The sequence below is a fragment of the Peromyscus leucopus genome, chromosome 4 (assembly GCF_004664715.2).
Source record: "Peromyscus leucopus breed LL Stock chromosome 4, UCI_PerLeu_2.1, whole genome shotgun sequence".
Lineage (NCBI taxonomy): Eukaryota > Metazoa > Chordata > Mammalia > Rodentia > Cricetidae > Peromyscus > Peromyscus leucopus.
In genome coordinates this window covers 37393387-37415584 of record NC_051066.1, presented here as the reverse complement: position 1 = coordinate 37415584, position 22198 = coordinate 37393387, and the positions used below count along the sequence as shown (strand labels likewise).

At 44.4% G+C, this 22198-nt stretch overlaps 1 protein-coding gene across 2 annotated transcripts in view; it reads left to right on the top strand.

The window, feature by feature from the left end:
- Window positions 1-22198, top strand: part of LOC114692807 (CD302 antigen) — a 127076-nt gene that overhangs the window by 4906 nt on the left and 99972 nt on the right. For both annotated transcript variants that reach the window (XM_028868908.2, XM_037204817.1), the window contains exons 2-11: window positions 1776-2147; window positions 8777-8947; window positions 10293-10457; window positions 13692-13802; window positions 14864-15001; window positions 17348-17539; window positions 18449-18606; window positions 20387-20497; window positions 21003-21091; window positions 21235-21404. In XM_028868908.2, coding sequence (XP_028724741.1) covers window positions 1776-2147; window positions 8777-8947; window positions 10293-10457; window positions 13692-13802; window positions 14864-15001; window positions 17348-17539; window positions 18449-18606; window positions 20387-20497; window positions 21003-21091; window positions 21235-21404 — 1677 coding nt within the window. The remainder of the gene's footprint in view (window positions 1-1775; window positions 2148-8776; window positions 8948-10292; window positions 10458-13691; window positions 13803-14863; window positions 15002-17347; window positions 17540-18448; window positions 18607-20386; window positions 20498-21002; window positions 21092-21234; window positions 21405-22198) is intronic.

Genomic DNA, 22198 nt, shown 5'->3' with positions numbered 1-22198 from the left:
GCTGGCCCAAGAGCTTCTGGGGTCTCCTATCTCTGCTTTCATCTCCCGTGGGAACACCAAGGTTCTAGTTGCTCATGCGACAGGTCCCGCTTTGAGGCAGGTTTGAGGTCCTCATGCTTCTGAGGCAAGTGTTTTCAACCAATGAGCCAGCATCCTGGCCTGTGATCTTTTTAAATTCAAATGTGAAAGCAGAAATGACCACAGCGTTATTAAGGTTTTCTTTGTTGTGTTTCCCATTGTTTGTCTTACTGTTGCTTAAAGTGAAACAAAACAGAATTCCACCCACAGTTCACACGATCAGATAGAGTTTTGGAGCTATGGCTTACATGATGAAATTTCCCCTCTAGCCAGCAGTACCTGGCATGATCATTTTTAACTCTTTAACCTATGACTTGAGAAAGTTTTCAGTGGTAGTAAACCCAGCGACTGTGAAGCTGACCTCAGGATGAAAACCCCCTTTTTGAGAACCAAATCTTTTATGGTGTTCTGCTGTGCCCTGAGTCATTGACAATGACTGTTTAAGCGTGTCTAAAATAGTCCAGCTTTATGTTCATCAACATGACCATCTGTGCCATACTTTTTTCTCTTTGTAAAAGAACTGACCAAAGTGTTCCACTGTGGTTTATTGTAATTCCTGTAAATCCTGGCCCTCAAACTCAGGTGTATAAGAAACACCCTATTACTTTGTTTTTAGAAAATCGGTTAAATTTGCTTCTGAAACCCCATCCCACTAAGGTGACAGAAATTTTATCTGCATCTTTGTGGAGGTTTTCCCAGCTCCTACAGAGTGCTGGGCGCTCACTCGGAGAGGCCCATCTCTAGTCTGCAGCTGCCACTGGTTAATTCTGATTTTCTCTTGTCCATACATGCCAGACATTGGACCTGGGGGCTCAGGTTGTCCCTGGAGCCCAGTGTCTGATCCCCTCCATTCACTTGGTGAATCCCCAGCCTCTCTCTCTCCTGGAGGTGCTGCAGTGGGGCTGGCCACAGGTTCCCCACCTCAGAACCCAGATCCTCTATTTTCTCCCATTGCTTTACCCTAATTTCTCTCCCCCTGCCTTCTCAGAAGTGTCCCCATTTCCACTGGTATACCTCAGTGAGGCTGGCTTCCACAGAAGTCTCAGGAGAAGTGGTTTTCAAGTAGATTTCCCTTTGGATGGCCGCAGTAACTTACCCTGAGTCATGAGGAACATAGAGCCCTGCCTTCACAATTGGTGAGGGGGAGGAGCTGAAGTGAGAGCCAGGTCTGATGGCGTGACCGCTGTGCTGTGGACACTAACGCTGCAAGACAGAGGTGTGGTCCCGAGGAGACGCAGGAGACTTTTTCATTGGCCGCAGACCACTTGTGGAAGAAGAGGGGGAAACTAAGGAGGTGCTTTATAAGCAAGGCAGGGAACCTTCCCTGGAATAGCAAAATTAGGTACACACCCTACTCTCTCCTGGCATGGGTCAGCTCATTTCAGCATCCCTACATCCACAGTGTGAAGTGGATGCAGCCTTACAAATGAGAAATCTAAAGCAGAAAAGTTGCCTAAATTTGCTCTGATCTCGTAGCACAGCAGCGGCAAAGTATGAGGCCAGGCAGCTGGCTTTAGAGCCTTGCTCTTACCACACACTGTGACCCTCACTCCTTGTGGAACACATGAGTTTACCAAGCCCAAGGGTCAGTGCCGTCCTGTGCTAATCAGGCTCTCCTCAGCAAACAAGCAGGACCAAGGTGCGTTTGTCATGTGACTCCGAGTCCTGAAATGTCCTCCTTCGCTGTCTTGACCCAGGTAACGATCCCTTCACCATCGTCAACGACAACACGGGCAAGTGCATCCAGCCACTGTCGGACTGGATAGTGGCACAGGACTGCAGTGACTCTGAAAGCATGTTGTGGAAGTGGGTGTCCCAGCACCGTCTCTTTCACCTGGAATCCCAGAAGTGCCTCGGCCTCGATATTACCAAAGCTACGGACAACCTGCGGATGTTCCGCTGTGACTCCAGCGTCATGCTGTGGTGGAAATGTGAGCACCGTTCTCTGTACACTGCCGCCCAGTACAGGCTGGCTCTGAAAGATGGATATGCCACAGCCAGTACAAATTCAACTGCTGTCTGGAGGAAGGGAGGCTCCCAGGAGAACCTTTGTGACCAGCCTTACCATGGTGAGTACAGGAGAGAGGGACTTTGACCCTCTTGCTGTCGCGGTTGCTTAATTTGGCGTTAAATGTCACACCCAGCATAGCTTGGTCCTGGAAACCTGACTGGGTAAAGGTGAGCTGCATGCAGGCTGATGGAGTGGTTCTACCGACTGAAGCCACCCAGAACCCAGTTTCCTAGGAGGAGCGCACGGGGAGGGGCTAGCTAGTCCAGGTAGGAGGTCTCTGTGGGCCAGCAGTCTCAGGCTCTAAACATCCAGGAGGAGGAAGCTGCAGTTGCTAGTGTTTGCACACACTGACCAGTAGTTGGTAATCACTTGGATTTGGACCACAGGAAAGCTTTGCCTTTCTCAGCCTGATCCGTATGGAGGAGGCTTTGCCAGCTCCCCATGGGTCTGAGGCATTGGCCCTTGGCATGGCTGTGCCCATGTCAACAATACACATTCACTCAGGCCTTCCTCAGTTCCCCACGACTGAGTTGAAATGAAGTCACAGTGGATAGGCAGGCACCGTGAGCTGCAGTCTTACTCACCTGGGGCTACTGGGTACCCTACCCTTCCCCTTCGTGGACTAGACTAGAAAAACTTAGGTGTTAACAGAGGTCACACAGCCTTTTGGTGTGGTAAACCCAGGACTTGAATTCCTATCCCTCATTTATTTACTTCCTATGATGCCATTTGAGTGTGAGGAAAAAGGAAATGTTATACTGATAGAAAATATTTCATTTAAGCTAAAGGCACATGATCAAATAATATTGATCTAATCCTAAGTTTAAAAAGAAAATAAGAGGGGTTGGAGAGATGGCTCAGAGGTTAACAGCACAGGCTGCTCTTCCAGAGGTCCTGAGTTCAATTCCCAGCAACCACATGGCGGCTCACAACCGTCTATAATAAGATCTGGTGCCCTCTTCTGGCCTGCAAGCATGCATGTAGGCAGAACACTGTATACATAATAAATAAACCTTTAAAAAAAAAAAAGAAAGAAAGAAAGAAAAAGAAGAAAGAAAAAGAAGTGTTTTTTTTTTTTTTCATGTCTGGGAAATTTAATATAATAGAAATATTTTGAAAGTCTCATGTAGGTTTTCATAATATTTTCATCCTTGGCATAGGTATCACATGTTGCTCTTTGTATTTATGATTTGACATTTTAAATGTGAACTTTTCTTTGGTCATTTCCAAAAACAAGTATATGAATATTGTCATGACCTTTGCTCTAGATTGCAATGAGTCTTTAGTTTTTAAAAAATACATTTACTCTTTGAGAATTTAGTGCGATATATTTTGATCATTTCTACTCCCAGCTCCTTTTCCACATTCTTCCCAGGCCCACCCACCCCCCCACACACCTTCTGAGCTTCCAAATTTATGTCCTTTAAACTAATCATAATAATAATAGCTCACTGACTAGAGTTTGTGCTGCTCTTGTAGCCCTAGCTGTGAGACCTTCCTCTGGAACATGGTCAACCTACCAACACACCCTTAAAGAAAACCGACTCTCCCTCCCACAGAAGCCATCAACTGTCCATAGCTCCTCAGTTAGGGGTGGGGGCTCAAGACTCCCTTCCTATTCCATGCTAGAAGTTGATCTGGACCACGTCATATGCAGGCAACCACAGCCGCTGTGAGTCCATGAGTGCAGCCGCCTTGTCGTATCCAGAAGACACTGTGGTACTCCCATCTTCCCTGACCTCTGGCTCTTTTCTAACCTTCCCATTCCATCTTCTGAGATGGTTCCTGGGCCTTGAGAAGGGGTGTGCTATAGATGTTCCGTGAGTAGCTGAGTACTCCACTTGTTCTCGGCACTTGGCCACTTGTGAGTTTTTGTGTTGATCACCACCATGACCACACAAAGAGACTTCTCTGATGGGGTCTGAGAGCTGTACTAATCAACAGGTAGAGAGATACAAACTTAAATGGTGGCTTTATATTGTGTCCGTTCCACAGAGTAATAGTAGCAGGTCCCCCCAGGGACCTGTGAGCTCTCCAACCGTAGAGCTTGACCCTGTCTACATACCAGGCATACGTTTCCTGTTGAGTGAGCCTTAAATCCAATCAGGAATCAATTGGTCACCCCATTACATTCATGCCACTGTCCTACCCATGGGCATTTTCTTGCACACCGGTCATCACTGCAGCTCACAGCATTCATCGCTGGGTAAAACTGTTGGCTGACTCCCTCCCACGCCCAGCAGACTGGAAAACATCTTCCAGTACTATGGAAGCTACCCAGCAAGGTGAAAACCTCCCGCTCTGTACCAACTTGATTTCTCCGTGTCCTGTCACCAATGTGTGTGGTATCTTCAGCAGAGGGTCTGACCATCAAGTTCTGTTGGGCAACTAAGAGCAATGCCAATAGCCCAATTGTTTGGGAGATCTTTGGGACACCTGTGACCCAACAACTTGAGGGGCAGTATCCCACACTGGCACTGGGCCTTTTATTTGGCAACCTATAGCTTCTGTATAGGGTAACACCAAGTAAATTCTCGAATATGAAAATATGTAGATATTCATTTATATGAAACGTCTACGGCTTTTTTAGGCTTCCTAAGGGTTAATTATTCTTCTCCCAATCCCTCCTCTGCCCTAGCCTTCTACTCCTCTCCCCACTTAAATCCCCCTCACCATTATTCCTTTTTCCCCCTCCATATCGCCTGTGTTCTACTAAACGCCCCCCTTAAGGTCTTCCTTTCCTCTTCCTGAGTCTATGGTCATAGTCAACGTAAATGGGTTTGAAGGGAAGATAAAGGACATCCTCTTATATCTGGCCAAAGACTTAGGATGGCAACTTAATTCCCCATTCTAACCATTATCCTCTCAGGTTTTTCCGCTTAGAGAATCTCTTTTTGTGAAGATTAAAAAAAAAAAAATTCCAGGAGTGTCTGGTTCTGCTCTTAATGAAGTGATATTAGAGACTTGGAGATGGGGTTTTCCTTGCCTTCAACTCATGGCCTTTGAATCACTAAATTGTTTCTCTTGGCCAGCTTCCTTTGGCACTCCAGAGCTGTTAACTGAGGGCCAGGGCTCGGTGTGAACAGTGCTTGCTCTGCAAGCATGGGGACCCAGAGTTTGAATCCTCAGCATCCACGGAAATCCTGGGTGGGTGTGGCAGCCTGCTTGTAATCTTATTGCTCTGGAGGTAGAGGCAAGGGGTCTCTGGCTAGCTAGTCTCGGCCAATCAGTAACCTGCGGATTCAGTTGAGTTGGAGAGTGATCAAGGAAGAAGACCAGTGTCTACATCTGGCCTCACACACATGCACATGAGTGTGTGCCCACACACATACAAATATACATACACCCCAGAGAAAGAAAGAGAAGGAGAAGGGAGGAGGGTGGGGACACGGGCAGACAGAGAGAGAGACAGAGACAGAGCACAGGGGAGAAACCAGGTTGTCGCTTGAACTTAGAGCAATTACTTTCTGGATACCCCTTAAGGACAGGCTTAAGTATTGTGCAACAAGAGCCCCAACTTGGCAACTGAAAGAAAACATTGAACCCAAAAGAACGGCTTCAGATTGCATTTTGTTTCTGTTTGTTCGGGGGTCAGGAAGGATCGTTTCCTTGGAAGAGCTCCATTGTCCTTCTGCCCTCGGTTCTTTTGAGAGAACAGTTGTAATCTCCAACTCCCTCAGACCCTGAAGTGTCTTCATTCCACTGAAACGTGTTTTCTTTCTTATTTTGTGTTTTATTTATGCGTTAATAATTTTCACACAACTGCTAAAGTGATCAGCAGCACAAAAAAATGGGGAGGGGGAGGCCTCGAACCCTCCACAGCAGTGCCCAGGAGAGGGACAGAGCCAGCACGCCACTGCACAGCCAAAAGGCTGGATTTGTTTCTTTACCTTTCCAAATTCAATACTTGAAATGCTAAAAATTTTTAGACCCTTAGCGTTCTGCCTGATTAAGAGTCACATCAGATTTTCACTTGCACAGAGGCCAAGGTTGCCCCCCCTCTCAGATCCATTCAGTTTCTTCAAGTGGGAAATCTACAAGGCCCTCTTGACTTGTCCTGCTTTTTCTTCCTCCACTCAAATTTAACCAGATATTAGGCCCTGCCCATTCTAACTTTTAAAATTTACATGTGCCCCTTCCTATCTTAAAGTGAGGGACCTTTGCCAGGCTTGCTCTAACACCCAACCCAGCTGTCTATCAAAATAGAAATAAGGAAAGTAGGCTATTCAAGTCCCAAGCAAGTAAAGTCCAAGGTTACCCAGCTTGTAGTACAGCTGGGAATCAAAATTCATTCATTTCTCCAAATAACAGTATCTTATTTCTCCCTTAGCTTTTGTAACCTTTTTTTTTTACTTTGACTATATTAACTTAATTTACCATTATGTTCGTGGTTTCCTCAAACTTCATCATAGAAATCATCTTTTTACTGAAAACGCTTTAACTGTAAAATTTTTTATGAATGAATTGCTTTTCACTAGCTCCTGTATATACAATTATATCATAAGATATCTTGACCCAACTGGCATCTTCAAATCACAAATGTTTGTTGACTCGTGCAGAGGATGGACTGAACTGTGAACTCCGTCTGCTCTTGGTGACTCTCTGGCCTGCCAAACTCTTTAACTATTTGTCTCATTGCTAAAGCAATTCACTTTCCATGTAAACCCCTGATCTCATAAATGTGTGTCAGTGACACACTCAGCTGTTGATCTGAAGATGTTGTCATCCCAAATCCACACATTCAGAGAAGAGTCTTGTTAGGAGAACCTGTCTTACGAAGACAACCCATGAGATGCAGGTGGTTTATCAACAGCAAAGACAAGTGGGAATAAAATGCCTAATTAACAGAGAGCATCAGTTCGAGGCCTGCATCCGGCATGGCTGTGGTTTGCTTATTGGTTTACAAAGCACTGTGTGGCACGAAGAGCTGTATGATGACATTCCTCTTGGAGCTATGTGCTACTCGAAACCTGTAAAAGCAGTTGATGGTGTGTGTCAGTGGCTTGTCAAAGAGGCTGTCCCTATACCATGCTTCACGATGAGCCACCAAATGTGTCCTTTTAACCACTCCTCAAAAGTGGGGATTTCACGAACAACTCTGATCTCACAGGTTTGTGGTGAGCAACAAGTACAGAAATGTGTCTGACAGCATTTTGCACATGGACATAAAAAGTTTTAGGGGAACCCGAGAATCCCGGAAGCAGCAGCGCATTGCATCATGTTCTGGGATTATCCTCTCAGTATTATAATAGGGAAGGAAAATTGGTCAAGTGCCTTGGGGAATTTTTTTCCTTTTCTTTTTGTGGTTTTGGTTTTTTTCAAGCTAGAATTTCCCCATGTAGCCCTGGCTGTCCTGGAAATAGCTCTGTAGACCAGGCTGGCCTGGAACTTGGAGATCCATTTGCCTCTGCCTCCTAGAGTGCTGAGATTAAAGGACCACATGCACCCTGGGGAATTTTTGATGTGGTCAAATTTGAAACATGTGATAAGCATGCTACCGCAAAGGGCCACCACACTCTTTAGCAGAACTATTCTCTTGAAAGCTATTTATGTGGCACAGGAAAACAAAATCAATGACCCACAAAAGATTTATTATTATTTTTCTTCAGAAAGGCATCCAGATGGTTCTTCCTTTGTACTGCTTCGTGATACCTTCCAAACTTAAGTCTCTGCTTCAGGCACATGAACACTGGGGAATGATAGAGGATGTAGATAGAATCAAAGGCTAGCTTAAGCATACTTCAAAGCCAACCTGTGAGACTTTCTGAGGGACTCGAAAAGCCTGATGAAGGCTAATGAGTCTTGATGATGATACCCTCCCTAATGGCCATTCTTTCATTGCTCAATAACCAGAGTTTTGAAGAAATCGAAGTTAATGAGAAAAGGTGACAGAAACAGATACCTGCTCTGTAAAACGTGTTTTCAAGGGGACTGTTACTGGCACAGTATTGAGCACTTCCTCTGCGGTCCCAGGCATATCTGCATTGTGATCGTTTTCCAGTGCCTCTCTGGAGACTAGCGAAAAATATTAAAATGAAAGCTAGATCTGCCACCTCCCTGGTCGCCAGCGTCTCCCATCACTGCCCTGTTAAGGCCAGTTCTTGTTGCATAACTCGAATGACCATGTCCTGACTCTCCCCAAGCATCTACTCAGTTATCTAGCAGCTCTCTTCCTTGGCTTCCTCCAAAGCCACCGCCTCAACTCTGTTGGGCAACCGTGTCCCTTGCCCGTCTGGCTCATTGCATAAGTGGTTCCAGGTGTTTCTTTGGCCCCGCACTCACTAAAGAAAGGGAGGAGAGTTGAATCCCTGTCCAGATAGCCATTTTGAGGAAGTAGCTGTCTCTGCCACCCATGCTGGGCTCAGTCGCTTCTGCCTTGATCAAGCCAGGAAAGGACTCTTACTCTGTCACCAAATACACAGTGGACAACCCTTGAGGTAAACACTGATATTCTCGGTTTGAAATGCAGAAACTAAGTTTGTCTGTAGGCGCACAGGAGACCCCAGATTTCAACGTCCAGACCCAAGCAGTCAGTATCTAAGCTCTTTCCACAGTGTATAGCTTGCTCAGATATTGTAGGCTCATACGCGAGACCAGCACTCTTTCTTTTAAAAGTTTTAGGAATCAGCTATCCTAAGGTGGATTGTTCAGCTTTTAACTCTCCCCTGCTTCCTCCCCATCCAACAGAGATATATACCAGAGATGGGAACTCCCATGGGAGACCTTGTGAATTTCCGTTCTTAGTTGGCGAGACATGGCACCATGACTGTGTTCATGATGAAGAGCATAGCGGGCCTTGGTGTGCCACTACCCCAAATTATGAGTACGATCAAAAGTGGGGCATCTGCTTAACAGCAGGTATGTATGGGCTGGCGAGCTCCAATTGTGAGAAGAGAGTTCCATTTATGTGAGGCAGAGGGCGGAAGGGGGAGTTGATGGTGACTTGGAAGTGTCTGCAGCAGTTGTTATCCTAGATGAGTGTGCGTTGGCAGGAAGGGGAAGAAGTCGTGTGCAGCTTTGAATGTGCCTTCAGAAGCCGGGCAAGGAGGGAAGCAGGACAGTTTGTGTCCTGGAAAATGAGGAGGGGGGGATTGCGGAAGCTTCATCTACATCAGAGAAAAGTGGAAAGGGCATGAGCAGATGGGAAACTGCAGCTTCAAAAGACGAGAGGGAGAGAAAATGGAGTAGGAGACCGCAGCTTGTGCAGCTTGTGTCCCCCTTGTGCGTTTCATGAGGCAAACAAGAGCAACAGGTACAAAGAGGCTGAAAAACCATATTTAGGATGGTGACGACTTATAGTGTATTTGTGGTCTGAAGCCAAGAGTGGGGGGGCGGGAATAAAATTAGAAAGCCAGGCATGGCGAGGATGCTGCCAGTAACCCCAGAACTGTGGAGGGTAAAGACAAGAGGATGGCTGGGGCTTGCTGGCTGCCAGCCTAGCTTCCGGTTAAGTGAGAGATACTGTCTCAGGGGAAGATAGTGACAGAACAAGACACCTGGTGTCTCCCTCCTGCCTCTGCTTGGACACACACACACACACACACACACACACTAGCACAGCCACCCGCAGGTGCCAACCTGTGCACATGTACCACATACACACAGAGATAAATACTATGGGTGTTCTATTGTACACTCATGTTTATATGCCTGTATATGCATTTGTAATGTGAGTTGTATAATGTTAATTCTATTAATGGATTCAATCATCTATTCAAATATTACGGAGAAATTTGGACTGAATTTCCAAAATAAAGGCGTCGCTATGCTTGTATCTTAGCCATTTAAGCAGCATGTCTGTACCCACACATACAGTTCTTTCTCTGCAGGCTGTAGAGAAGACTGCGGACATCTTTGCCAAGCTCTAGGGAACATGTTTTCCATTGGCTCAGTGTTCCACACCTGTACATAGGGAGACTCCCATCTTCAGGCAAAGGGCACACAGGAACCTGTGAAAATATGGCATTGTGGTTAACAGGGAACAGAGGGAGGGTGGAAGATTTAACCAGCTTGAGTCCTTTGCAGTGTTCTGCCTTCCATTTCAGCACATAATGAAAGGATCCAAGTACGGTCCTGCAATGACTGCCTCCATTTTGACACGTCCTAAGAAAATGTAAATGGATTGCAGTCTTGTAAGTGCTCCAAGTAACAGAAAACACTATGCCCTTATTTCACGATCACTAATTTATCTTTTTATCAACAGAAAACGGCTGTGAGGGTAATTGGGAAAAGAATGAACAGATTGGAAGTTGCTACCAATTTAATAATCAGGAAGTTGTTTCTTGGAAAGAAGCTTATGTTTCCTGTCAGAACCAAGGAGCTGACTTACTGAGCATCCACAGTGCTGCTGAATTAGCGTACATTACGGGTAGGTTTAACTTGCACGTGGTAGAGCAGATAGCTGGATTTGTAAAGATGCTTCCTTCCTTCTTCGACGTTTCATATCCAGGCATGCTCTTTTCTGGCCTCTCTTAAAATTTAAACCTTAACACCGAAGCCTGCAAAGCGGGGTGGGGGGGGTGGGGGGGGAATTGAATGTAAACATAATAATTCCATGTGTTGAAATTAATCTTGTGAGAGAAACTGATGTTTAGAAAGCAAGTTAGAGTATAATATAAAACTAGTACCCTCTTCCTAAATGGGAAAAATGGAGAGGAGAAAGTGAACTCTAAACCCCTGAGCATCACCAAAGAGACAATCTGAGGAAGATAGGTTAGATGGTGAATCATGCAGTTCTCCTCATAATGACTTGCATAAATAATCAACAGTAATCACCATGGATTTCTACCCACCAATGAAACAAAGAAAAAAATGGCATAGATACAGGACGAAATACTATGAAGCCACAAATGAGAGAGAAACTGTCCTTTGTGACAATGCAAACATCATGTTAAGTGAAATAAGCCAGGCGCAGAAGGTGAATGGCACAAGCTGTCAGTCATCCCTGGAGTCTGAAGCCTTGATCTCATGGGAACTGAGAGGAGAGGAGTGGGAAGGAAGGCTGAGGAGAGCAGCAGGAAGTAGGAAGAAGGGGGGATGGGGAGAGGCTGCTCAGCAGGTAGAAATTAACAGAACTAAATGGTGGTGTTCTCTTACACAATGGGGTGATTATAGTTGACAGTCATACCTTGCATATTTCAAAGTAACTGGAAAGGATTTGGAGCGCTCTTATCACAAAGTAAAGATAAATGTTTAAAGTGATAAATATGCCCATTTCCCTGATTTGGACATTATACAGTGCATTCAAGTATCACACTGTGACCCACATAATAAATACTATGTGCCTATTAAAAACAGGCAAAAGAAGTAAAAAGAACACCTGCCAAAGTGGACTTGCCCTTCCTTTAGTCTGAGGCTCTCTACTGTCAACCATCCGCGTGATAGCAAAGGTGCCAATCAACACAGCCTCAAACTGGTCCAAGTGGGAGGAGAGAAAAAGTCCATCTCTTGATGGTCCTGACCATCTCTGTTCTTCATGTCTATCCAACAAGTACACTTAGAACTTACCCATTTCTCATTGACACCCACTGGGCTGCCAACATGGTAGAAAACTTCAAATCCTATAATTCCAGTGAAGTCCATACAAATTACAAAGATTACTCAGTGGTGAGACAAATCAGGGATTTTAGTTCAAAAGATCACATGATGTGTGTCCTTGCTACCTGCAGGTAAGTGCCAGGATTATACAGAGCAGCGATTGCTTCCTGGGAGGGTAGGGGTGGAGGTGGGGGGATAGCTGAAAAACCTTCATAGGAAGGATGCAGCTGAATCTGCAGTGGTTAGGAAGGATGGGTACTCCTTAGTATCTTGCTTGAACCACGGCAGGAAAGTAGAAAAGAAAACAAAAAGCATTCCAAATATCAGGTAACACGATTAAGTCTGGAGCATCAGACATCTCTTAGTTTCCTGGACTTCTTCGGGAATGCTGGAAAATCAACACAAATGTGCATTAGATTACATCTTCCAGGGTGTTCTGTAACAGTGCTGGAGCTGTTGCAGGTGCTTGTGGGGTCAAAGAGAAGGATGAGTCCCAAGTTCTCTCCCCCAGCCTTGTCAAAGCTTCTACACAAACACCCATCCTCACTCTCCTTAATAAAGCATCTTTGCCATCTACTTCCTTGAGAAAGGGGGGGCAAGCTCTAAGTTCCCACCGCACGCTTATATCTGTATCTAGACTGTGGCCCCTCAGCTCCTCCAAAGCGCTCCCTTCTCCCCAAGATCTTTGTGTCTTGCCAGCCGTTCTCTCACACTTTCATTGTTACCGCCATACTGACTCCTTTTCAACTGTCTACATCCTGTGTAAATATTCACCATTGAAGATTCGTTTCGCTCCTGGGTCCTGGGAGCCTGCCTTCTCTCTTAACCGAGCTCCTTTACAAATCCCGAAAAGTCCTGCTTGATACATTTGGCTTCTAAAGTATTCAGTGAGGGGAAGATTATGTATAACCAAAATTGCTCTTGAAAAGTCCTCATAATCTGGATGTTTTCTCTCTCTGTGAACCCCTATAGTCTATAATACACACACATAGACACCTGATAGGGGGGTAGATAGGGATGTAATGTAATAATATACATATTCCCCTATGAGTAATTAGGAAACAGTTATTAAGTCATTTACAGCAAAAAGACTCCAACAGATTTATAAAGATCCCCATCTTAATGTCTGTCAGCATCCTCTTCGTCATTCATAGACCATTTCATTGTTGCTCTATCTCTTCTATCAAGCCTTCAATTAATTTTTCAAATTCTTCCCCTGTGGTTTTGATAAAATCTTTCTTTCCAGCTTCATGATGTCCTAGGTGGTAGTAAAAATCCTTACCATCATTCTTATTCTTTCTGCGTTTTCTCCAATTTGTATGGACCCTTTCAAGCATGGACACATCCATATTTTGTATCCATATCAGGTAGCACATGGGCAACAAAACTCACTATTGAAACTATTTATGCTTCCCTATCCCCTTTCTTTCTTTTGCTATGATTTTGATTGTGAAATAATAAAATTGGATGATGCGTGTTCCTGACAACAGGTGTGTGTGTGTGTGTGTGTGTGTGTGTGTGTGTGTGTGTGTGTGTGAAAATACATAGTGAAACTGCCACTCTGAGAAAATTCTTTTATCTCAGAGGAGGGAGAACTAGACAACTAAGAAAGCAGAATTGAATAAATTTTTTAGACTTTGGTCTTCTCAAAAGAATAGTTTGGTTGTCTCTTAACATGACCTGCCTCTGTTGCCTAGACATCCCCATAGTGAGATCCCTGCTTCAGTCAAGACCTTCTGTTTTTGACTGTCAATAGAAACCTAGTCTGATTTATATAATTTTGTCACTATTAAAAATTATATAAATTCCATGCATCTCTTCATCTGTATGTGTTTCTTGTACTTTCTCTTTGGCTCTTTTTCTTCTGTCTGTTTTGTCTTATTATGGTTTGTTTGTATTAATTTATCATTATTATTATTATTACTATTTTATATGCCTGTTTATGTGGATTTGCGTGGGTGTGGAAGTGGGGAGGATCTGGGAGGTGTTAGGGGAGGGGAAACTATAATTAGAATGTATTGTATGAAAGACCTGTTTTCAATTTAAAATGATATAATTCCTACAGGAAAAGAAGACATTGCTAGAATTGTTTGGGTTGGACTGAATCAGCTCTATTCTGCAAGAGGCTGGGAATGGTCAGACTTCAAGCCACTAAAATTTCTTAACTGGGATCCAGGTAAATGTATACAGGGTAAAACCTTCAAAAATGAAGAACTTTTTACTCATCCAGAGCTTTTAAAAGTTTCATGTATTGTCAGATTTCATGATTGCTTTCTCAGAATTTTTTTCTAAGACATTCTTAAGTGTGCTGTTATTTTAGCCAAGTTGAAGCACACCGTGGGCAAAGGAGCATTTGCTCCAGGGCTTTAGAGCATCCCTAGGTTTTTAAGAAGAACAGAATGAACCCCACAACATCGCCGGGAACCATTCTACATCCTCTCGGGTCTCGACTGCCAATGCTTAGTCTAGAGCTTGCCTTTAAAGCAGGAATAGCCCTTCCTTTTCCGGTTCTTAGGCTTGCCCCACTATATCACCTAAATATTGAGAACACAACAGCTGTCTCTTATTACACAAATCAGTCCCACAATGAAAATAACATCCTGCTTAGCCAGAAACTCTACAAAAGAAAGGATGAGGAACCTTTGGAAAACTGGTCTCACCAAGGCCAAACCTAAATAACATTAATAAAAGTGTTCTGCCTACACAGAGGAGAAATGGATTCAGTACTATCAAATGACCATGAGGTTTGCATTAACTAAATCTTATTAGTAAACAACATAATACTCTTATTATGTCAAAACTAGACAATGCCAGGCAAGTGCTCCACCACTGAATTACAATCCCGGTCCCTAACGTAATATTCAAGGCCTTCAAAGGCAGGATCGTATGTTAATATTCCATCTGGTTGTAAATATTAATATTTACTGGAGAGTAAATTTAATATCGACTGAGAGGTTCTGGCCACAGGCTGTTTGTCGTGGAAGTTGCTCTAGAACAGAAACTGATTTGTCTTCCCTGCTGCGAATCCACTATCATGGATCAGAATGTTTCCCCTCCGTCTTGTGTTTTAGAAGAGGCATAAATGATTCCATTCCTGTCCACTGCGGCTTATAACGTTTCAGTTTAGTTGAACGTTTGAACCATACTGTGAGTTTCCATATAGACATAAACTTACGAATTCGAATTATTTTAAGCACCACTCTGGCCCTAACCTCCTTGAAAATCTTTCTTCCGAAGGCACCAGTGCACCCTTGATAGGCGGAGCAAGCTGTGCACAGATGGACACAGAGTCGGGACTGTGGCGGAGTGTTTCCTGTGAAGCTCAGCTGCCCTATGTCTGCAAGAAGCCATTGACCAACACGGTGGAGCTCGCAGGTTCTTCCTCACTTTCTCATATATACCTATATCTCAAGGCCAGAGTTTTCTGGTCAAGCAAATGCGTGCCAGATACCCATTTTCACCTTTCCTTCACTTGATACTGCCGATGTTTTCTCGGTCCCCAGAACCCATGCTAAAATGCTATGGTTGTGCGTGTTTGAAATCGTGGGCTGGGGGCAGTGCAGGAGGATCCCTAGGCTTGACTGTCCAGCAATCTAGCTTAATTGATGAGCTTCAGGTTAAGGAAAGACTATCTCAAAGGAGGTCAGTGGCTTTCATGACAACCTGAGGTTGCCCTTCGGGTCCACACGCACACTAAGTAAGAGTTTAACCTGTGTGTGTTGCGTGCATGTGAGTGTTCCAGTGCACGTGCCCATGTATACAGTGGAGGCCAAGGCTCTCACTAATGGAAGTTCACCCTTCCAGCCGTCCAGTTGAGCAGCCCACTCTCAGGATCCACCTGTCTCAGTCTCCAGTGCTAGAATACATACAGGTCCACCCATCCATGCCCAGATTTTTACAAGGGTGCTTGCTGGGGTTGGAACTCAGATCCTCAGACACTGAGAGCCCACTCTTACCCAGCCATCTCCTCAGCGCTCTCAATTTCTTATCCAAGAAGGAGCATAGAGCAATTTTAAAAAAAAATGGTTATATAGAACAAAGAATGCAGGGAGATGTCTTATTGATAATAGAGAGAAATGAACATTTATCTTCCGAGTTGCGACTGTAGCCCATCCGACAGAAAGCACAATAGAGATGCCGGCACACGGGGCATGTGCAAGCACTGATGACGGAGTAAACACCCGGAAGCAGCCATTGTTAGTCAACCGTGATGTTTCCATAGCACCGAACGGTGTGTGTCTGCTACAGCTGTGCCGGCGGGAAACAAGGAACGGAGCAAAATGATATGCTTACCTGTCATCTTAATTTTGTAAAACTATGTCTTCCTGGAGACAAAGACTAGACTATGGGAAGGATTGTTTGCGTTCATTTACATGTGATTGTTCTCTCGGTTCCTTCACCATAATTGAAATATCTCATGGTCATAATGAATGCCATTTAGAGCCCAAGTTAATTGAGTTGTCATCTTGCAAGCCCGAGACTAATTGAACCTAAACTTTTGTTTAAAAAAAAATACTCTACAATTTTTGTAGTTGTTTGTTTGTTTTTACATCCTGACCAGTTTCCCCTCATCTCTCCTCTCCTCCCAGTCCCCTCCTCTTCCCCATCCCCTCCTCCTCTCTTCTCTTCAGAAAAGGGCAGGCTTCCCATGTATATCAGCCAGCCACAGGCTATCAAGTTGTAGTGAATCTAGGCGCTTCCTTTCCTATTAAGGCTGGACAAGGCAACCTGGTAGGAGGGAAGGGTCCCCAAAACAGGCAGCAGAGTCAGAGACAGCCCCGATCCCACTGTTAGGAGTCCCACAAGTAGACCAAGCTACACAACTGTAACATATATGTAGAGGACCTAGGTCTATCCCATGCAGGCTCCCTGGTTGTCGGTTCAGGCTCTGTGAGCCCAGGTTAGTTTGGTTCTGTGGGTTTTCTTGTGGTGTCCTTGACTCTGGCTCCTACAAAAAAGAAGAAGAAGAAGAAGAAGAAAGAAAAGAAAAGTTTCAGAGAGGATCTGGATAAGTTGAATAACAAAATACTTTCTAGTTTTGCTAAGGAGAGTGTTAGCCCTTTGCCTCTGGATGATTAGTCTTCCCTGGTGGATTTCACCATGGTCAAGCTGAGATTCCTTCACTGGTCTTTCAGAGTGGATGAAGGTGTCCAGAGAAGCCATTTGTCCTTCCCCTTTCCTCCTTTGCTGTGTCCCTTGAGTGAATACAAATACCACATCCTGTCCTTCCCTCTCTACCCAGCCTGTATTCAACAGTTAGTGTGAATAGGCATCCGGTTGTTAAGCTGGTCACCCAAGGAAAGGCGGCCTGCCTCCTTCCAATCTCAGAGCCATGGGTGGGGGGTGCCTTCCAAATTTCAGACCCAGAAAATGTTGTCAGCATCTGGCTTACTCCACACCTGTCTTCCACCTGTTAGGACTGAAGTCATTCCCTTCCCTGACCCTGTCTATACCCCTTCAACAGTCTAGTCCAGTCCCATAGCATATGTGTTTCTCAGTAAGTACATTTCGTACCTGAATCTCTGCAGGAATTTTTATGATGTCAAATATACATTAAGCACAGCATACAATTCATGTCACCCTGAGAGCTGACATCACATCTCCCAGTTTTCCAGAAGCCTTGTGATTCAAGAAAGAAAAAAAAAAAAAAAAAACCGTGCAGTGTTGTTGATTCAAACTAGATCTGTCTTTACTGGAATGTAAATCACTGCTTTCCCCCAGATGTTTGGACGGATTCAGATACCCACTGTGAGGTGGGCTGGCTGCCCAATAATGGATTTTGCTATCTGCTGGCAAACGAAAGTGGTTCCTGGGATGCAGCCCATTTGAAATGCAAAGCCTTCGGAGGTGACCTCATCAGCATCCATTCCTTAGCAGATGTCGAGGTGGTTGTCACAAAACTCCATAGTGGGGGTGAGTTTTCTGTTTTGCTTTGTTTTGTTGTAAACCTCTTGTTTAAGGAGTTTAAAACATTTCAGGTCTCCTTGTTTTCAGACTCTTGGTGGGAATGAGAGGGTTCCAACCTGTCCCTGGATCAGCACATCTGGAGGTGGGGGTGGGGTGTTCAGAGGAAATGGACTCATACTGGACCTGCCCGGTCCAGTGCTGTAGCTACCACAAGGCTTTTGAACTCTTGAATGGTAGTTAGGAAGAACGAGGAGCTGAAGTGTTAGTTTTGTTTAATTTTCTTTCTTTCTTTTTTCATTACAGTTTGAATAGCTACTGCTGCCTAGCGGCCATGGTTTAACCAGAAACTCTCCTTCTTCCCATAATTGTGCCACATTTTATTTAAGTTCTTCTGACAATTGACTTGATGATCATTTAGCTTTTACAATTATCTGGAACTAGACTGATAAACAAAGACATCCTAGACTGCCTGTATTTCGCCCTTTTCCTAGATTCAGGCTGCGGAGGTCCATGTTCTGTTGTCTGCATGGTGCTAATGGTTTTCCATGTGAAGACAGTAGTCAGTCATTTCAGGGCAGCAGTGGACATGAACTATTTCTAATTAGAATACCTGTGGTTGTATTTGTAGATACAATACACTAATACCCAGAAAGCAGAGTTTGTACCGTAGATCTCAGACACACACACACAGCTGGCCAACTCCAGTGCAGCCCTTCTATGTACTTTGCCTCCATGAGTGACATTTCAGGCCTTCAAGACCCACCACCCTGCCTGCTCATCAACGTTCTAAACATGGGCGACCAAAGAATACCAGGAAGCTCTTAAAAAGACATTATCAGCACGCAAAAATCAGTAACCTACATATTATAACATACATCAGAGCAAAAACAAACAAATAAAAGACTTTTCTTTTAGATGTCAAAGAAGAAATATGGACAGGCCTTAAGAACATAAACAGCCCCACTTTGTTCCAGTGGTCAGATGGTACGGAAGTCACTCTAACATACTGGAATGAGAATGAGCCGAGTGTTCCCTACAATAAGACTCCCAACTGCGTTTCCTATTTAGGAAAGGTAGGACACCTCCCGTGGCTTATTTATAGTCTTTTTGTTAGAGCTAATAACAATAACATTGTGCTGGGGACGGGATTTGTGTGCAAGCTGAGAGGGAGAAGGTGAAATCCTGTCGAGTGTCATTCTGGTAGCTGGGGAGCAGAGGGTAAACAAAGGCAGTCACTGAATAAGCAGCCTGCTTTCTGTCTAGAAAAGATATACAGACACTTTGGACCTCTGTGTCAGACTGTCTCAAATAACCTGCCTTCTTCCAGGGTCTGAGTCTACATCAGCCTTTCTGCTCTGATTGACATTTGGCAGGTAGCCACAGGGTAGCCTGGAAGATTCCATCCATGCTACGATTAAGTTTCAAATTAATTTGAGGCTAATTGGAAAACACTATTCAATATTTCAATTTTAGATGGCTTTCAATATTTTAATTTATATAAAATATTAGGTTAAATTTGTCCAGAAAACTGTCTTTTCCTGAGCTGTATAGCTTGTTAATCATTCGTTGAACATGTGCTGGTTAGGAGCCTAAAATAGGCTGTATCTTGTACAGAGGACTTAAGCACCTCTTTTAATTTTGTTTGGATTGCTTTCCTATAGGCAGCTCTTTCCTGGTATTCGGGGTGACTGTCACCCAGACATCTAGCCTTTAAATGGAAGCAACAAATTGTGTTCGTATTTAGAACTGTTTCAGTCGTGAAGATGTGTTTTAGAAGGTGTCACGCTTGGTGGCCTACTTTAAAAGCCAAGATGTCTCAAAAACATTGTCAAAAGTGGAAGTGACGCGTGAACAGAAGGCAGAGCCCCACAGCCTGCCTGAGTTCAAAGCTGACCCTCGTCACAGTTGAGCCACTAACATTTCATTTCAAGAAGCAATGCAACTTCGTTCAGCCAAGTTAATTTTATGTCGCATACTTGGAAGAGACAATTTTGACGTCTATATTGGAGTAGAATTAAAAGAAACTTTTGACCTTCGACTTCTTGAGTCATAGACCCCACAATCACCATCATCCTTATGCGGATGAGGAAATGTGAGCAGACAGTGGCTGATGCTTCCCAACGACTTTTACTCTGTGAACTAACTGCAGCCAGGTCACAGGGAAGCGGCCAGACACTGGTAGCTGTGAGGGGGTGTCGTTGTTGGTATTTTACTCTTTTCGGGGGCCCACCATCCCGTTCCCAAATAAATCACACACAGAGGCTTATTATTACTTCTGAATGCCCGGCCTTAGCTTGGCTTGTTTCTAGCCAGCTTTCCTTATCTTAACTTATCCCGTTTACCTTTTGCCTCTGGACTTTTCCCGTTCTCTAACTTCTGTAATCTTACTCTAACTCCGTGGCTTGCTGTGTAGCTGGGTGGCTGTCCCCTGGAGTCCTCCTCCTTCTCTGGCTCCTAGAGCCCAGATTTCTCCTTCTATTTATTCTCTCTGCCTACCAGCCCTGCGTATCCTTTCTCCTGCCTTGCTATTGGCCATTCAGTTCTTTATTAGACTGTCAGGTGTTTTAGACAGGCACAGTAACACAGCTTCACAGAGTTAAACAAATGCAACATAAACAAAAGTAACACACCTTAAAATAATAGTCTCCTACAGAGGGGCTTTTCTCTATTCGACTTTCTGACTAACTGTCCTCCGGTAAGGTTTTATTGGTAAGCTTCTAAGAAAGGGAGTTTGTGCTTGCTGTGACCTGGGAACGACAGGCTGAGCCATTACCTTTCCTGACCTCCCAGAGTTCAGGAAATATTTGGCAAATATTTCCTTTGGTAAGAAATAATTTTTTTCTTCTTTAAAAGTTAGGTCAGTGGAAAGTCCAGTCCTGTGAAGAGAAACTCAGATTTGTATGCAAGAAAAAGGGAGAAGTAACTAGTGATCCAAGGTCTGATAAACTGTGTCCTCCAGACGAGGTAAGGAAATCCCTTCACGAATTTCCCTGAGCAGAATTATCCTTCCTTGGTTAAAGATGACATTGAAGTTTAACCAATTCAAACTTGCCAAGTAAAAGTGCTGGTTTCTGTTCATTGATTTGAGAAAAAGCGAGAAAGAAGAGAATCCTAACACACTGGTATTCTTACAGAAAGAAAGATTTACCTGTTTATGAATTTCTATAAACATGCAAATATGACTACTAGCCTCATTATTGGTGGTTTGATTTCCTCCAATGACAGCACTCACTGAAAAATAATTCAATTAACAGCTGCATTGGGGTGTGTCGGGTACAAAGGACAAAGACAATTATGCCACATCTCGGTCATGTAGAGATCTGTGAAACTGATGCACCCTTATCAAGTGAATAATCATGTCCACCCCTTCCTCACGTTGATGATTTTGTCAAAGTAACAGAATCCTACTTGTGTGAGGGGGACACCATTAAGTTTCAAACACTGTGATGATATTCCTCTTTTGGTTTAGGGCTGGAAGAGACATGGAGAAACCTGTTACAAAATTTACGAGAAGGAGGTCCCTTTTGGAACGCACTGCAATCTGACCATCACTAGCAGGTGTGGCCATCAGTACACATATCCTAGATAACTTTTAACTGAGTTTGCCTAAACCATTCCCTAAGATGGCAGGCAGAGGTTTTGGGGGTGGCTCTTATTTCAAACACTGTGAGACATTTGCTAGATTGGTTCCTCGTTTGTAGATTTGAACAGGAATACTTGAATGATATGATGAAGAAGTATGACAAGTCCCTTCAGAAGTACTTCTGGACGGGCCTGAGAGATGCCGACGCCCGCGGAGAGTACAGTTGGGCCATCACTGGTGGGGTAAAGCAGGCTATGACCTTTGCCAACTGGAATTTTCTCGAACCAGGTGAGTGTTTTATGTAGGGTTGACAACGCCTCGAGACAGAGCTTACAAGGAGGGGGTTGGTGTAGCGCTGAGCCCAACGCTTTCACGAGACACCAGATTTGCCCATGCCCTTTACCCAGTCTGCAAAGCTTGCTTGTGTCTGTCTATTCAGGTTTCCCAGGAGACATAGACAGTAGCAGACCATGTGGCACTAGGGACAGAGACAGACAGCCCCAGAAGGAGTGAGTCGCAGGAGGCCATGACTTAGCATTGTGCCAGTCCATCTGGGGTTCTGAGTTTATGATTTCCCCAAAAGCTCGCTGTTCTGAGGTGAAAGGTGGAGCAGGGAGCTTGGGGAACAGAAACCGTTCTCATGCTTGGGATTCAATAACTATTCTAAATGCTAACTCATTAAAGAGTATCACACACATGCCAGCTGGTTGTCATGATGAAGTGGGGGCAGAACATTCAAAGAGAAGGATAAGAGAGAGGGAGAAAGATAAGGCACAGGCTCAGCTGGGCATGGTGCTCACACCTTTGATCCCAGCCCTCAGAATGAAGAGGCAAGTAGATATCTGTGAGTTCGAGGCCAACTAGGTCTACACAGTGAGTTCCAGGACAGCCAGAGCTATATAGCCTACAGAGAAAAACAAAAGAGCACAGACTCGGTTCATACCAAAAAAAAAAAAAACCTATGAGAAATCTGTTTGACAAATTAGTGAGTTCTGCATGAAGCCCTGTGGACTGGGCACCACATTATGACACCTAACTCCTGACAAGGTTGGAGAGAGGGAGGGGCCACCTCTGCTGTTTCA